The following is a 17,597-nucleotide window of genomic DNA, read 5'->3' on the forward strand; positions in this document are numbered from 1 at the left end:
TTGTAACAGTCACACTAAGTTAAGTAATCCCTTAAATTAGTGTATATGAAAGTTCACATCAGCAGAGAAATGCGAGTAGGCAGAAAATGCTTCATGTTCATGTCAGAAATAAATTATACGTACCAACCAATGTTCTAATCCTATTCATTTCTTCTTTTTTTCTCTGAGCTCTGGCAGCTCGGTTCTGTTTTTCAATCCACCTCCTCTCATCACGGCTGAAGACATTAAAAACAAAGAAAAAAAAACCCACAAATTTGAGTTACAAATTTCTATTCTTATTTCCTCCTTTTTTAATGTATTAATTGTGGGAACTTCTCTATATTTGTTCTAGGCACATTCATTCATCTCATGAAATACACTGATCCTGGGAGTTTTCTAATGCTCCGTCGTTCTTCTGCTCTTTACCATTGTGTTACTATTCTCTAAAATGTACCGTATTTATCGGGGTATACCACGCACCGGCCTATAACACGCACCCTCATTTTACCAAGGATATTTGGGTAAAAAAAGTTTTTTACCCAAATATCCTTGGTAAAATGAGGGTGTGTGTGTGCATGCGTATACCCCGATACACTGTTTCTGACCCCGCAGAAGCCCCCAGAAAAGGCGGGGGGGGGAGAGGCGGTCGCTGCCCGCTTCTCTCCACCTGACTTTCCTGGGGTCTAGAGCCCTGTTGCCGCCGCTTTTTTCCGCTGGCTATCTGCACCGCTGCCCGTTCTCTCCCCCTGACTATCTATGCCGGTGCCGATAGCCAGGGGGGGGGAGAAGCGGCGCCGGCAATTGTGCAGCGGTGCCGATAGCCAGGGGAAAAAAGGGGCAGTGGCACCCATTGCCCGCGCCGCTGCCCCGTTGCCTCCCTCATCCCCGGTTGTATAATTACTTGTCTCAGGGGTCGGCGCTGCTTCAGGCCTCTGGTGTGCGTCCCCTGCGTCGTTGCTATGCACTGCATGGCGCGGCGCAATGACGAATGACGTCATTGCGTCTCGCAGCGCATAGCAACGACGCAGGGGACGCACACCGGAGGCCTGAAGCAGCGCGGACCCGACCCCGGCAACAGGTAATTATACAACCGGGGATGGGGGAGGCAACAGGGCAGCGGTGCCGGCAATGGGTGCCGCTGCCCCTTCTCTCCCCGTGTCGGCGCCGCTTCTCTCCCCCTGGCTATCGGCGCCGGCAATGGGGCAGCTGCACAGATAGCCAGGGGGAGAGAAGGGCCGGCAGCAGGGCTCTAGACCCCAGGACAGGCAGAGGCAGAGAAGCCGGCAGCGACGGCAGGTCTCTGCACCTGCAAAGCCGCTGCAGTTCATTGATTTAAAGCGCCCGCTTTAAATCATTGAACTGCAGCGGCTTATCGGCGTATAACACGCAGATAGACTTTAAGCTAAAAATTTTAGCCTAAAAAGTGCGTGTCATACGCCGATAAATACGGTAATTACTGGTGTCTACTGTGTAAAACACCTGAAAATTTGTTCTTAAGTTAAGATGTATGTAAAATCAAACTAGACCAATCATACTATTTCAATTAATACTATGGGAATTCCCAGTGATTGCTCTAGTTTCTTCTCTAACTTGGCAGCCATGTTGTTTTAGGCACATGGATAGCTGAAGGTTGAAATCCCAGGTCAGGAGACAAAAGAAATTTGATTTAAATATTATTCACCATTCAGCCTTTTCTTTTTCTTCTTCATCCAAGTAAGAAAATTCTCTCCAAGAATCAAAGTTGTACCTGGTGTAACAAAGTAAATATTAACAAAATCAGTGATTAGAGAATATACTGAACAGCGTCAGACAAAAATGCGGCTTTCTTCACTGAACAGTCTTCAACCACCATCACCCACCCCCCCCCCCCCCCCCCCAAACACCTCATCATTCACTCTGGAAAAATTGCTATGTTCATACTGCTCTTTATTGGTGTTTTATACTGCATTTGACTTGAACTGCTAATAACTGTCACAAAACATTCCAATTTCTGGTACAAATTTTTGTTTTTAATGATTTTTCCTTGAACAAACCAGAGCAAAAAAGCTAATAAAAAAAAACTGCACCGTGTGAACCCAGCCTAAATCAATGCATCAACTTACTGAGGGATCAAATGACATGCTCTTTAAAGAAAGGTAGAGGCAGAGACACAGAAGACAGTTACTAAACTAAGAAATAAGTTGATGCCTATTTAAAGTTAAATTATTTAGAAGAAAATGATTGTAGAAAATAAACCATTAGAGATTCTTTAGTGTTCAAGTACAGTAAATAGATTACATCTGAAAACATACCAAAAAGAATAAAATGCATCTACATCCTCAATGGAGGTATTCATGTTGCCAAGTTTTGGAACATTTTTCTGGTTTGACCACCTGAAATGGTTGAAAAGATTTATTACAATTTAAGTTATAGAAATTGTGCAATAAAAAAAAAAAAAAATCTTATAGAAAGTATTTATAACCTTGTCTTAAACAGATGGCATCCTACTGGACAACCCATTGGGGGAGATTTATGAAAAAGTGTCCAGTGGAAAAGTTGCCCAGTTGCCCATAGCAACCAGATGGCTTTTTTTATTTTTAACAAGGCCTCTGCAAAATGAAAGAAGCTATTTGATTGGTCGCTATGGGGAACTGGGCAACTCTTCCTTTGCACAGGTTTTGATAAATCTCCCCAATTATGTCCAATTAAGCTCTATAGATATCCCAGGGAGTAGACTCTGGTTGGTAACCTTTCCTGTAAGCCAGACTGAAGATTTACCAGAAAGCAAAGCATCAGTCTGGCAGACTCATCCAATCAAAACATAGAATAACATGGTTGTTAAGAGGGGTTGGCCACTTATCAAACATAAGAAAGGTACCATATGCTTTTAGACAGGTTACTTATTTATGCATACCTATAGCAAAAGTTCATAAGTCAGAGATAGTGGTACTTGCCCAGAAAATGAGTAGTAGAAAGCTTCTAGTCTTGTTCAATTGTGTAGATACATATGTGCAACAGTAGTACATACAGACAGTAGGAACAATACCAAATGGCTACAGACGTTTCATGCGTTAGCAGACAGTTTTTGGGCTGTATCAATACTGTGGATTAATTATGCATATTGTTGTCCTGCTGTGCCCTCCTGCTCAGAAAGGAAGGGGGCAGCATTTGATAAGAAAGTGGCTAACCCCTTTAAGTAATAGACAAGTCATACACATCTTCCTGCAGTGGGAACAATGATTCACTTGGATTAAAGGGAACGTGTCACCATTCTTGGAAATACATTTTTGTATTTATTTTGCTTGTCAGGAAACATAAAAATGAAAAGGTAACTATCATTTGAAAACAGCACGTGGCTCCAAGAGCTGTGTCCTTTAACAGTGGTAGACATTTATATATGACAGTGCCCGGGCCTCAAAAATCAAATAAACTCATACATACCTTCCTACGAGCCCCCGTTGGTCCGGCACACGCCTGACGGTCCGGCAGTGCTGACGCCATTCTACTTCCTGGGGACGGGGACGCCGCAGAGCCGACGGCGTATCACCGGCCGTAGCGATGTCCCGCCGCAGCCAGTGATAGGCTAAGCCCACTGTCATGTAAGGAGCTCTGGCCGGCTTCTTACATGACAGTGGGCTCAGCCTATCACCGACCGGGGCGGGACATCGCTACGACCGGTGATACGCCAATGGCTCTGCGGCGTCCCTGTCCCCAGGAAGTGGGATGACGTCAGCACTGCCAGACCGTGAGGCCTGTGCCGGACCAACGGGGGCTCGTAGGAAGGTATGTACGAGTTTATTTTGTTTATTTTTGAGGCCCGGGCACATATAAATGTTTACCACTGCAGTTGTCCTTTAACTTCCAACTAAAGCATATGGGACTTCAGCAATTCTGTATGCCACTTACTTTAGCTGAGTAGTGCAGAAGTGAACAGACAACGCTTGCAGTCACGCACCATTTTTAAATGAAAGTTACCCTTTAAATAGTTTTTCATATTTTACAATGTAGACCAGCAGAGAGCCAATACTGCAGCATTATACAGTACCAGCAAAGTAGGTGACATTTCAATACATCCACAATACTGTGGAAAAAATCTGCATTAAAATGTGACATTCCTCTGCATGTCAATCTATGTTGTGGAAACATAGTGGATTTGTTGCAGATTTTCCTCATTGACTTGAATAGGAAAGTCAAAATGCACAATAAATCCTGGTCTTTCAGTTATTCACTTGTTAGGCTGGGTTCACACAATGTAATTTGTGGCGCATATTAAGTCTATGCACTGGTTTTCCCAGCAATTTCAGGGATAATCGGAGTGTATTTTAAAATACATGACGAATCTTACACTTTGTGAACCCAGCCTTAGCTTGACTGATGAAGCGGCTTGCAAATCTAATTTGTGAACAAAGCCTAAGGGTATGTGTACAAGCAGGGCTGTGGAATCGGAGTCAAGGAGTCGGACGAAATTTTGGATACCTAGAGTCGGCAAACAATGCACCGACTCCGACTCCTACTAAATTTAGATTGGAATTAAAAAAGAAAAAAGCAAGTTTAAAAGTCCCAATTCACAAAAAGTTATAATTAATGACTTCTCTACTGTAAGAATAAAGATCAATGCATGCAGTGCCTCACGTAACCGCAAAACGAACACGTTAAGTGACCGTGAAGAAGCATGCTTTTCATGTGCTTTACTATATGGCACGCAACACACAATTGGGAGCGGCAATACTTCTACTTTCTGCTAGCCTCTCACTGATAAGGGATTAAGTAAATATGTTTTTTGCAGGACTAGAGACAGTTGTATAAGTGAAGGGAATAGAGGGTCAATAGTTCAAGACTGAAGCTGTAAACCATTGGAAAAACTGCTGCCATTCAGCTAAGGCTATAAAAACTTGTAAACTTGATTGTTAGCTTAAAGGGGTACTCCACCCCTAGACATCTTATCCCCTATCCAAAGGATAGGGGATAAGATGTCAGATCGCTGGGGTCCTGCTGCTGGTGACCCCTGGGATCGCCGCTGCGGCACCGCGCAGTTCGCTCTGTGCATAATGACGGGCGATACAGGGGCCGGAGCATCATTACGCCATGGCTCCGCCCATCGTGACTTCACGGCCCGCCCACTTAATATAAGTCTATGGGAGGGGCCGTGGCGGTCGTCAAGCCCCCTGCCATAGACTTGCATTAAGGGGGCGGAGCCATGACGTCACACTGCTCCGTCCCCTGTATCGCCCGTCATTATGCACAGAGGGAACTTGCTCTGTGTAGTAATGAAAGCGCAAGCCGCAGCGGCGATTGCGAGGTTCCCCAGCATCGGGACCCCGGTGATGTGAGATCTTATCCCCTATCCTTTAGATAGGCGATAAGATGTCTAGGGGCGGAGTACCCCTTTAAACATGACTATGGGATTCTACTAGGAAAATCCTGTTTTATGAAAAATGCCCCTTCCTGGATCCTCCCACTGCCCTATCTTCAGCAGCAGATCAGCATACAAACTGTTCAATACAGTAGACTGTTGGCTTCCCAGCCAGTAGTCCTGTGGTAATGACATGTATGTTGCCTTTCTTTCCTTCAAGGAATGTATGAAATACATTCGCATATTAATACAGAGGAGTCGGAGTCGGAAGTACAAAAAACTCCGGAGTCGGAACATTTATCTACCGACTCCACAGCCCTGTGTACACGGGTAAAAATTTTGCCTGTCTGCTGTGCTAAGATTCTCTTCCAGCTGCATTCAGCACAGCAGTCTTGTCATGGAGCTCCCATTAATTTAAAGCAGGACAGTGTGGAAAAAGGGGATACGTCACCTCTTTTTCCACATGGTACCATTTTCCCATTGAAATCAAAGTGAGATGAGTTCTTGAAGGGATACTGCACAGTTTTTGATGTGGAAATCAGTTTCCACATCAAAGGTCACATTGTTTTTGCCCAAGTGTACAAGCAAGGGTTTTGCTAAACAGGTGTGCTTTATGTAAACACTAGCTGAATACGCGGTGTTGCCCGGTTTTTCCTTCCTCATCCTGGGAAGGAAAATCAACAAAAGGAGGAAGCTTTTGACTTTATATCCCAGTCCTCCTATCCTGTCGTCCTATCCCGACCTCCTACCCCAGTCCTCCTATCCCGACCTGTAATATGTGTACCAGGTATTGAAATATCTCCAGCCATACAGAAGTTATGTGAGAACATACATTTCCCATTGATTTGCATGGGACTTTAAACAAAAACCCTGACAATCACAAATGGGGGTAGTTAAGGGTTAAATTAACTATCCTTTATTTTAAGTGGACATATAAGTAACATGTGACCAAGTATTATCGAAATATCTACAGCAGTTTGGAAGTTATGTAGTAACATATTTCCCATAGACTTGAATGGGACTTTAAACATAAGCCCCGCCCCCGGCAAATGGGGGTGAGTAAGGGTTAAATCACCTATCCTGTTCCTATTCATGTTAATATCTTTAGCCGTTTGGAAGTTTTTGTGGAACATACATACATACACACACACACACGTTGAGTTTTATATATATAGATAGATTTCTTGTATATGTATTGACATGTCGATCAACTTCAGTTATACAGTGCTTACCTGCTATTTCTCTCGAACACGGAAGAAAATACTTCAAAGAAGTTGTCTTTACCCTCACTTTTTGATGGGACCGAATTATCAAAGGTAGGATCAATACTGTTAAATGCTCTTCTTTTTACAGGATCAGATAAGATTTCATTTGCTGAAACCCCAAATAAGCATAACATGGTTAAGCATTTAAACAAAACTATCTATTGCTTAGATCTATTGATAAGTAGATTTTTTTATGCTTACCATAAAATCTTTCTCGGATGATCCATTGGTGGACACACAAACTGTGGGTATATGCTGCTGCCACTAGGCGGCTGACACTAAGCAACAAAAGAAAGTCGGCCCCTCCTGGCAGGATATACCCTGCCTACAGACTCTGAGCTAATCAGTTTAGTCCCAAAGCAGTAGGAGAGGACCGACAGGGAAAGAAAACCAGCAACTGTCAGAAGGAACAAGAGACAAAAAATAACCGGAACTAACCTCCGGACAGACAATTGAACCAAAGACACCAGAACAATGTGTGGGTGCTGTGTCCCCAATGGATCCTCAGAGAAAGAGATTTTACAGTAAGCATTAAAAAAAAAAAATCAACTTTTCTCGGTCAGCTCCATTGGGGGACACAAAGACTGTGGGACGTACCAAAGCAGTCCCCGGGGTGTGAAAAACAAAACCCAACCAGAAAATCAGGCGGATGGCAATGCCACAGCCACCTGCAACAGAATCCTGCGATCGAGGGAAAGCGGGACAAGAATGGCCAGCTGAAGAGGGCAATAATGAAACTGGGCGAAGCGGACGGCTTCCATTGTCGCCACCATCCGACACAGGAGTTCCATGCAGAATCAAATGGAAACTGGAATGGGACGATGGAGAAGGCGAACATCTGCTGATAGAGAGCGGCGCTTGTCCGGCGGAAGCACTGTTGAACTGGAGTCCCAAAAAGATCAGAGACTGGGTGGGATTCAGGTTTGACTTTCCCCGATTACCCAGCCGAAATGAGACAAGGTCTGAAGAGTGAGGAGGAGACTCCTGATTCTGGTCCCTGGTTGGAGCCTTGATCAGGAGGTTCACAAACACACTCCAGGCTCGAAAGACTACGATAACCACCACCAGGACCTTGGAGAAGACCCTTGGGGCTGTGGCTAGGCCGAAGGGAAGGGCCACAAACTGAAAATGGCGAAACAGAGATACCGCTGATGAGCCAGAAAAATCGGGATGTGAAGATATGCGTCCAGGAAATCCACCAATAAAAGAACTTCTCCTTGATTCATGGAAGCCACTTGAGACGAGCGCAGTTAGAGTGATTCGATTTGTCACAAACTTCGCGGCTCTGTGGTTGCTTACTTAAGCCTGCATAAATTAGTTCAGAGAATAAAATACAAAGAAGAGGGAAGGCACACCTATAATGCAATGTCCTGACCTGAATCTCCGCCGGGATACACCGAGGAGGACTCCTAGGACAAATGTGGGCAGGACCTGCGGGGTGCACGTACGAAGGTGAAGTATCATATATAGAACAAATGAAAAGAAGTGTAGTGCACTCACCGCTGAGTCCGTAGTCAGCCACTATCAAAGCCGGTCCAGGGTAGCGGGATCACGCTGTGTGGTACGGAGCGCTCGGAGGCGATGCCGACATTTCGCGCATACAGACGCGCTTCGTCCGCATACAGACGCGCTTCGCCTCCGAGCGCTCCGTACCACACAGCGTGATTCCGCTACCCTGGACAGGCTTTGATAGTGGGTGACTACGGACTGAGCGGTGAGTGCACTACACCTCTTTTCATTTGTTATACATTAGTTCAGCTTTCAGGTGCTCCGGTGGGCTGGAAAAGGTTGATACAGTCCTAGGAGTGTATCCACCTTTTCCGGCCCTCCGGAGCACCTGAACGCTGAACTAATTTATGCAGGCTAAAGTAAGCAACCGCCAAGCCGCGAACTTCGTGACGAATCGAATCACTGTAACTTCGCTCATCTCTAGAAGCCACAACAGAACCGAGAGACTCCATACGGAAATGACGCAGGAGTAGGTGGTGGCTGAGGAGCTGCAGATCCAGGATAGGGGGGACGGAGCCCCCTTTTTTGATGACAAAAAGATTTGAGTAGAAGCCTGAAAAACGCTCCCTGGGAGGAACTGGGACAATCACTCCCCGAGTCAGAAGGGTCGGAAGTGCGACCCGAAAAGCCGCCGCCAAGGAAGGAGAACGAGGAGGTCGAGAACGGAAAAAGCGGTCCCTTGGAAAGGAAGCAAACTCGATCCGATAGCTGTCGGAAACGACATCTCGGACCCAAGAGTCCTGCACCTGAGCCAGCCAAACGTCCCGGAACAGGGACAAACGACCTCCCACCCGAAAATAATTCTCGGGTGGGGGGCATCCCTTCAGGTGAAGGGAGACTTACGGGTGCCCGACTTGGCTGCAAAGCGGCCTGAACGGTTATCAGACTTCCAGGAAGGGCGTGCCTTGAAGGAAGAGATCTTCCTATCCTGTGATGGTGCCGGTCTGGCTGACTGACCTGAGCCAAAAGATCGAAAGGAAGTTGACTTCTGTCAGGAATCGGTATGGCAGGACTTGTTCTGCAGCAGCAAAGAGCTCTCACTTCCAGTAGCCTCTGAGATAATTTCTTCCAGGCGTTTTCTGAAAAGCCAGGTCCCTGAGAAAGGAAGTTCCGTGAGAGACTTCTTAGAAGCGGCATCAGCGTCAAAAGCCTACAGCCACATGGAGCGACGAAGTGCCACTAGCTTACCTGTAGCAAAAACCGAACAGCAGGCAGACTGCAAGGAAACAGAGCACAAGTAGTCTCCAACATTGGAGAGTTGGACTGCAAGATCCGCCAAATCTTCCGAAGGGGCCCCGAACAAAATGCCCTGGTGGGAGCTGGGAAGCCCAAATAGAAAGGGCTTTGGACACCCAAGCAGAAGCAAAGGCAGGAAGCAAGAATGAACCCAGCTGCCTCAAAGGCAAACTTGGCCAGATTCAATCCTCTTGTCCGCTGGATCCTTAAAGAAGGCCGCATCCGCCAGGGGTAGAGTAGTCGATTTTGACAGACGGGAAACCAAAGGATCCACAGCAGGTGGTGTCGACCATTTAGCAATAAGGTCTTTGGCAAAGAGAAACTGAGCCTGAACCTCCTTAGTCCCTTGGAAGCATTTGTCTGGATGCTTCCATGCTGCTTCCAGCAAGGTGTCAAATTCAGCATGAGAGCTGAATACCTTAGGAGGGCAGCGGGAGCGATGAAGGAAACTTCTGGAGCTGGGTCCGAAGTTCTGGGGTCCTCTAGGTGAACGGTGTCTCTGATGGCTGAAACCAAACTGTCCCCCATGTCAGACACGCTGGTAAGATCCTATGGATCAGAGGCAGAACCTGACGCCTGATCTTCCAACTCCCCAGGAGAATGGGAGCAGGTGGAGGCAGCCTTAGATGAAGGCGAAGCGAACCTGGCACGTAGACCTAGAGACCTAGGACGGTGACTAGGAGAGAAACCCCTAGAGCAAGGGCACCCCCAGGGTACCAGGGAAGGGGAGTGGGACCTGTGAGGAGAGCGCCGGTCCTGAGCTCGGGATTCCGGAGAGGAGCCAGAGGATAACACCTTAGGGGGCTTGTGAGGACCCCTAAACAGAGGGTCAGAGGAGAGGGAGCGAGCCTTTCTGGAGGGCAGACGCAAGGAAGATTGTTCAAAGGCAGAAACCACAGAGCGGGAAACCCATGCCAGTTCAGAAATTGACTGAGAAAGGGAGGAAACCCATTCCGGGGCAGGAGCCAGATTCGCACATTTAGGTGGAACATCCTGGGTGGAAGTACCTAGGGGGCGGGGGCGTGCAGATGCACAAGTGTAATAAGTGACCAGGGTCGCAGTGAGGGTCCAGCATAAGGAGGTGGAAGCCGACCAAGCATGTCTCTCATTGGAGGAAGAGGAGGGAGACACCCAGAATGACCCCTGCAGCACACGCACCACACAAATAGGAGGTCAGTAACCCCCCAGTGCGTGCGCTGTGCAGTAATAGGACGGTAGGGAGAAGGGGCCGGACTCCCGCCGAAAAGCCTGGCCAGCGGGGAGTGGGTGGAGCTAAACCCGCGATTAGGCCGCAGCCGCGGCCTCAATTAGTGACCCCCAAAACACCGGTTGCCTCACCGTGGATGCGGCCGAAGAGTAACTGTCAGCTGTGCGTGTGTAGCGCAGCCGACAGAGAGAGCACATCGCTCACTAACTGCCGACTGTGCGCAAAGTGACAGTAACTGTCGGTCGCGCGCTTATAGCAGAGGGGAGAAGTGCCTGTGAATATACAAAAAATTGCAGAGTTGCGGTTCCTGGGAAGCATTAGAAAAGTTGGCCCTGGGAACTGAAAGTACAGCCCTGACTTAAAAGGGGTGGGCCCAAAACAGGGGGACTCCAGAAGTTCAGAATCCAAAGATATACCCCAGGAGAAGAGGGGGGGGGGGGATACTCACCCTGTCTTGGAGAAAAAAAAACTTAGAAAACTTATAAAAAGGAGAAAAAAAATAACTAAAACTAACAGTTCCCTGAGGTAAAAGACCAGGTGGGGAGAACTCCAGACCTGTGTCTGCCTCCTACAGACACTAAGCTAAAACTGATTAGCTCAGAGTCTGTAGGCGGAGGGGTATATCCTGCCAGGAGGGGCCGACTTTCTTTGGTTGCCTAGTGGCAGCAGCATATACCCACGGTCTCTGTGTCCCCAATGGAGCTGACCAAGAAAACAACATTTATTTTCCCATATTTTCTATTATAGGTATTGATATGACAAAGAATAATGATAAAATATAAAAGAGAACATAGATACCATACAGGAGATTTTATCCAGGTTTTCCCAATGAACTGCATTAAATGCACTATAAGTAGGCTTAAAGGGGAGATTTATCAAAATCTGCGCAGAAGAAAAGTTCCCAGTTTCCCATAGCAAGCAATTAGATCGTTTTCTCCAAAATGAAAGAAGCAATCTGATTAGTTGCTATGGGCAACTTTTCCCCTCACTGGGTTTGATAAATCTCCCCAAAAGATGTTTAAAGTCTGTGTACACCACTGCATTTAAATTTTTTACTCTTTAAGTCCATAATTGAGCACCTTTCACAACAGTCTACAAATAAACTTTCCACCTGTTTTGTAGGTCTAGAGCAGTGATGGCGAACCTATGGCACACGTGCCACGCCGAGCCCCCTCTGTGGGCACGCGGCCACAGGCCCCCGTCACATTCCGGTCATACCTGTGTCCCAAAAGGTAATTTCGGGACACAAGGATGTCCCGGTTACCTCTCTGCGGTCCCACGTTAGCTTTAAAAACGCAGGGACCGCCGGGAGGTAGAGCACGCAGGGACGTCACGTCACTGAAGTCCCATGCGTGTGCCCGTAAAGCAAAGCAGAGCGGAGCATCGGGGAGGACCGAGGATTACGCGCGCATGGTAAGTGACCAGCGGGACGTCATCTTCGGTGTTCCGACACAGACATACAGCCTCCAGCCATACACTGTATATGGCTGGAGGCTGTATGTCTGTGGGGGAACACTGCTTGCCTAATGTGGGGGCACACTGCTTGCCTAATGTGGGGGCACACTGCCTGCCTAATGTGGGGGCACACTGCCTGCCTAATGTGGGGGCACACTGCCTGCCTAATGTGGGGGCACACTGCCTGCCTAATGTGGGGGCACACTGCCTGCCTAATGTGGGGGCACACTGCCTGCCTAATGTGGGGGCACACTGCCTGCCTAATGTGGGGGCACACTGCCTGCCTAATGTGGGGGCACACTGCCTGCCAACCTTGTGGGGGGGGGGGGGGGATTATACTGCCAACCTTGTGAGGGGGGGGGGGGGGGGGGAACTATACTGCCAACCTTGTGAGGGGGAATTATACTGCCAACCTTGTGGGGGGGAATTATACTGCCAACCTTGTGGGGGGGGGGGAATTATACTGCCAACCTTGTGGGGGGGAATTATACTGCCAACCTTGTGGGGGGGGGGGATTATACTGCCAACCTTGTGGGGGGGGGGGGGATTATACTGCCAACCTTGTGGGGGGGGGGGGGATTATACTGCCAACCTTGTGGGGGGGGGGGGGGGATTATACTGCCAACCTTGTGGGGGGGAATTATACTGCCAACCTTGTGGGGGGGAATTATACTGCCAACCTTGTGGGGGGGGAATTATACTGCCAACCTTGTGGGGGGGAATTATACTGCCAACCTTGTGGGGGGGAATTATACTGCCAACCTTGTGGGGGGGAATTATACTGCCAACCTTGTGGGGGGGAATTATACTGCCAACCTTGTGGGGGGGAATTATACTGCCAACCTTGTGGGGGGGGGGGGGGGAATTATACTGCCAACCTTGTGGGGGGGGGGGGGGGAATTATACTGCCAACCTTGTGGGGGGGAATTATACTGCCAACCTTGTGGGGGGGGGAATTATACTGCCAACCTTGTGGGGGGGGGGGGGAATTATACTGCCAACCTTGTGGGGGGGGGGGAATTATACTGCCAACCTTGTGGGGGGGGGGGAATTATACTGCCAACCTTGTGGGGGGGGGGAATTATACTGCCAACCTTGTGGGGGGGGGGAATTATACTGCCAACCTTGTGGGGGGGGGGGGGGGGGGAATTATACTGCCAACCTTGTGGGGGGGGGGAATTATACTGCCAACCTTGTGGGGGGGGGGAGGGAATTATACTGCCAACCTTGTGGGGGGGGGGGGAATTATACTGCCAACCTTGTGGGGGGGGGAATTATACTGCCAACCTTGTGGGGGGGGGGGGAATTATACTGCCAACCTTGGGGGGGGGGGGGGGGAATTATACTGCCAACCTTGTGGGGGGGGGGAATTATACTGCCAACCTTGTGGGGGGGAATTATAATGCCAACCTTGTGGGGGGGAATTATACTGCCAACCTTGTGGGGGGGAATTATACTGCCAACCTTGTGGGGGGGAATTATACTGCCAACCTTGTGGGGGGGGGGGGGGAATTATACTGCCAACCTTTTGGGGGGGGGAATTATACTGCCAACCTTGTGGGGGGGGGGGATTATACTGCCAACCTTGTGGGGGGGGAAATTATACTGCCAACCTTGTGGGGGGGGAATTATACTGCCAACCTTGTTTGGGGGGGGAATTATACTGCCAACCTTGTTTGGGGGGGAATTATACTGCCAACCTTGTTTGGGGGGGAATTATACTGCCAACCTTGTTTGGGGGGGAATTATACTGCCAACCTTGTTTGGGGGGGAATTATACTGCCAACCTTGTTTGGGGGGGGGGGGGCTGGGGGGGTAGGGGGAAAGTATACTGCCAACCTTGTGGGAGGAAGTTTACTGCCAACCTTGTGGGGGGAACTATACTGCCAACCCTAATGTGGGGGGGGGGGGGACTATACTGCCAACCCTAATGTGGGGGAACTATACTGCACCTAATGTGGGGGAACTATACTGCACCTAATGTGGGGGAACTATACTGCACCTAATGTGGGGGAACTATACTGCCAAGCTAATGTGTATTCTGATTTAATTGCTGTGCTGGCACTTTGAGGGGAAAAAAGTTGGCGTGCATTACGGTTCGGGTACTCGGGCTCAAAAAGGTTCGCCATCACTGGTCTAGAGTCTACTTAACTCCTTTACATACAGCTGGATGTCCAGCTAATTCTGACATAAGATGTCACAACACACTGCTCCTGACTCTCTCTTGTCCTATCCAGGGTTAGGCATATTAGAGAGTGTGTATATAGGGAAAAAGCATTCAAGCTTTTGGGAAGGACAGTTTATACAAGCTGTTTGGTATCAGCATTCAGATAGGGAAAAGGGTACACCCATGGCATAAGGGGGAAATCACACTTGCTGTGTATGAAAGAAAGAAACCCCCGCAAGTTGCAGACTGAAATATCACAGGTTCTGAAAGTTAATGAAGGCATGGTGATTATGACTTAAAAGTTAGTGCAAAGCATAAACGAGTGTTCACTCTCTGGAAAGCTTACCTTTAGTAATGCATGTGAAATAGTCATTATCACCTTCAACAATTTGTTCTCCTGCTGCTTTTCTCTTATCGGGGTGGTGTTTCAAAACCATTGCTTTATCTGAACACAAATAATAAAAAGTTAATTGCACCTTTCAACTTAGTATTGTTTTAAGGTCCAAAATTCTGTAGCAATGTCATTATATATCTTCATAGCAGATGAAGAGCTGAAAATAATCAAAACTTTACATACTACTTGCTACTAGGAAAAGAATAGATGCTTACAACATTCTGGCCTATACTTATGAATCTGTCTGAATCGAAAAACTGAAGTGATTTTCCCAGAGAAACCAAGAAACCAATCACATTGGTGATTGGTTTCTATGGGCAAATCACTTCAGTTTCTCTCAGACAGATTGCTAAATCTGGGCTGTTATAATTCAGTATATTGTCTAACAGGATAAAGAAATACATTCATCCACAGAGCAGTAGTTCTTTCCTTTTTTTCACTTACGAGCTGCTTTAATCTGCTTCTGTGTAGCCTTGTACCTCAGATTCCTCAGTCCAAGCACTGCATAATGGTCCTGGTTCTAAAAAAAACAAACACAAATTTTCCAACTGCAGTAAATGTTGGTACCATAAAGTGAAAAACTCGACCGATTATCGGTTTGACTGATATAATCGTCCGATATTCACGATTTTGGATATTATCGGTATCGGCAATTACCTTGCCGATATGCCGATAATGCCCCGCCCCCGCCTCCCCGGCCAGAGACCACCACCGCCGTTGCCGCTGCCCCATTGCCTCCCCCATCCCCGATTTAATAATTACCTGTTCCCGGGGTCCGCGCTACTTCTGGCTCCTGCGACATCCTGCGGAGCGCTGCGCAGCGCAATGACGAGTGACGTCCTCAACGTGACGTCACCGGGGATGTGGGAGGCAATGGGGCAGCAGCGGTGGTGGTGATTGGACTTGGGAGGACCCCAGGACAGGCAGAGGGAGGGAAGCGGGCGGCGGTCTCTGGCCTCGCAAAAGCCACTGCAGTTCAATGATTTAAAGCGCCCGCTTTAAATCATTGATCTGCTGCGGCTTCTGTGGGGCCGGGGGGGGGGGGGGGGGGAGGGGTGGCGTAATAGCCGATAACTTATACCGGTATAAGTTAGCGGTTATCGGCCTGAAAGGTCACAGATTATCGGTATCGGCCCCAAAAAAAGAAAAACACGATATCGGTCGATCCCTAATATATATATTATATAATTAATCAGTTTATATCTTTTTATTTTGATAACACACGTGGGGGGGGGATTTATCAAATCTTGTGCAGAGGAAGAGTGGAGGAGTTAGCAACCAATCATTTTTCAAAGGCCTTAAAACTAAAAATAATGCAATCTGATTGACTGCTATGGGCAACTACTCAACTGTTTATATTTTTTTTATCCAATTGTATTGAAAAAGTGCAGTTGGCTGCTGCTTAACAATTATTTTTTATTATTTTTATCACAAAAGAAAAACAAATACAAACAATACAAACATAACCACCTGCAAAGCAGGAGAATTATTATTTTTATCACAAAAGAAAAACAAACACAAACAATACAAACATAACCACCTGCAAAGCAGGAGAACACAGAACAAGGGGATAATTCACACTCATTCATATCATCTCTTCCATAACTACTGTTCCCTGTTTTTATGACCAGAGGTTAGTGGGTATACCTGCTACTTTCTAAATCTAACATTACAGCATAGCTTATTTACCATCATGGGGTAACCAATTGGTACATCTAAATAATTTCCATAGTCTCCAATTCTGTTCATATGTTCTATTACTTAGGGTATTTTGTGCTATCAAGCCCTCTATCCTATAATTCCTATGTACAATATTCTGCAGCTCAACAATATTTGGAATATCTTCTGTTTTCCATCTCCTGGCTATTTGGGTACATGCCACAAATAAAATATGTGTGTTATTATTGTTAATTCAGGGATCAACAGAGCATTTGTTGTTAGCGACAGTAGTGCTACTTCCAGCCCCCATTTACATTGACCAACAATCTTATTAATTAATAGAAAAACCTGGTCCCAGAACTTTTGGATTTCACCACAATCCCACCATATATGACGGAAGAACCAACTTCAGATTTACATCTACAGCAATATTTTGAGGCTTCATGTGTAATTTGATTTAGCCTTAGTGGCACCCAGTGCCATCTATATAGTAGCTTTCTAGAGATATCTATATGATTATTGCAGTGGGAGACTCTAAAGGGCAAACTGAAAAACTCCCATTCTTCTTGTGTAAAACTAGGACCAAGATCCTCTTATTTTTGTTGAAAATGGTGGGGGCATAGAGTTTTAAATAATATTAAATGGGCATATGCCTCAGATAAGTAGATTTTTTATGCTTACCGTAAAATCTCTCTCTCGGATGATCCATTGGGGGACACAGACCGTGGGTATATGCTCTTGCCACTAGGAGGCACTGACACTAGGCAAACAAAAAAAGTTCGGCCCCTCCTGGCAGGATATACCCCGCCTACTAACCGGAGCTAATCAGTTTAGTCCTAAAGCAGTAGGAGGCAACCGACAACAAAAGAAAAAAACAGCAGCAGTCCAAGGGAAACAGATAAAAAACTAACGAAAGAAACCATTGGGGGGACACAGACCATGGGACGTACCAAAGCAGTCCCCGGGGTGGGAAGAAAAAAACACAACTCAAAATCCAGCAGAGGATGAAGCCATTGCAGCCTGCAACACCTTGCGGCCCAAACTGGTGTCAGCCGACGCAAAAGTATGCACTTGGTGGAACTTGGTGAAAGTATGCAAGGATGACCAGGTGGCCGCCTTACAAACCTGCATAGCCGAAGCCCTATTGCGGAGAGCCCAAGAAGCCCCCACAGAACGCGTGGAGTGCGCAATCACTCGAAAGGGAGGATACGATTCCGAAATGGCAGAGCGAATCCACCTAGAAATGGTCGCCTTGGAAGTCAGAAGACCCTTGCGACCTCCCTCAGGGATCACAAAAAAAAAAGAGAGTCACCCTGCCGAAAAGAGGAGGTGACCGAAAGGTAGGTCCAGACAGCCCGTACCACATCAAGGGTGTGAAGAGAACGTTCCCTGGC

General features: G+C 47.3%; 1 protein-coding gene across 1 annotated transcript in view; it reads right to left on the reverse strand.

The window, feature by feature from the left end:
* Positions 1-17,597, reverse strand: part of DNAJC2 (DnaJ heat shock protein family (Hsp40) member C2) — a 91,812-nt gene that overhangs the window by 59,339 nt on the left and 14,876 nt on the right. Inside the window, exons 3-8 of the mRNA XM_056573497.1 lie at positions 14,989-15,064; positions 14,497-14,595; positions 6,544-6,685; positions 2,271-2,351; positions 1,661-1,726; positions 124-215 (exon numbers count right to left, since the gene is read on the reverse strand). Coding sequence (XP_056429472.1) covers positions 124-215; positions 1,661-1,726; positions 2,271-2,351; positions 6,544-6,685; positions 14,497-14,595; positions 14,989-15,064 — 556 coding nt within the window. The remainder of the gene's footprint in view (positions 1-123; positions 216-1,660; positions 1,727-2,270; positions 2,352-6,543; positions 6,686-14,496; positions 14,596-14,988; positions 15,065-17,597) is intronic.

This window comes from Hyla sarda, chromosome 4 (assembly GCF_029499605.1).
Source record: "Hyla sarda isolate aHylSar1 chromosome 4, aHylSar1.hap1, whole genome shotgun sequence".
Classification (NCBI taxonomy): Eukaryota; Metazoa; Chordata; class Amphibia; order Anura; family Hylidae; genus Hyla; species Hyla sarda.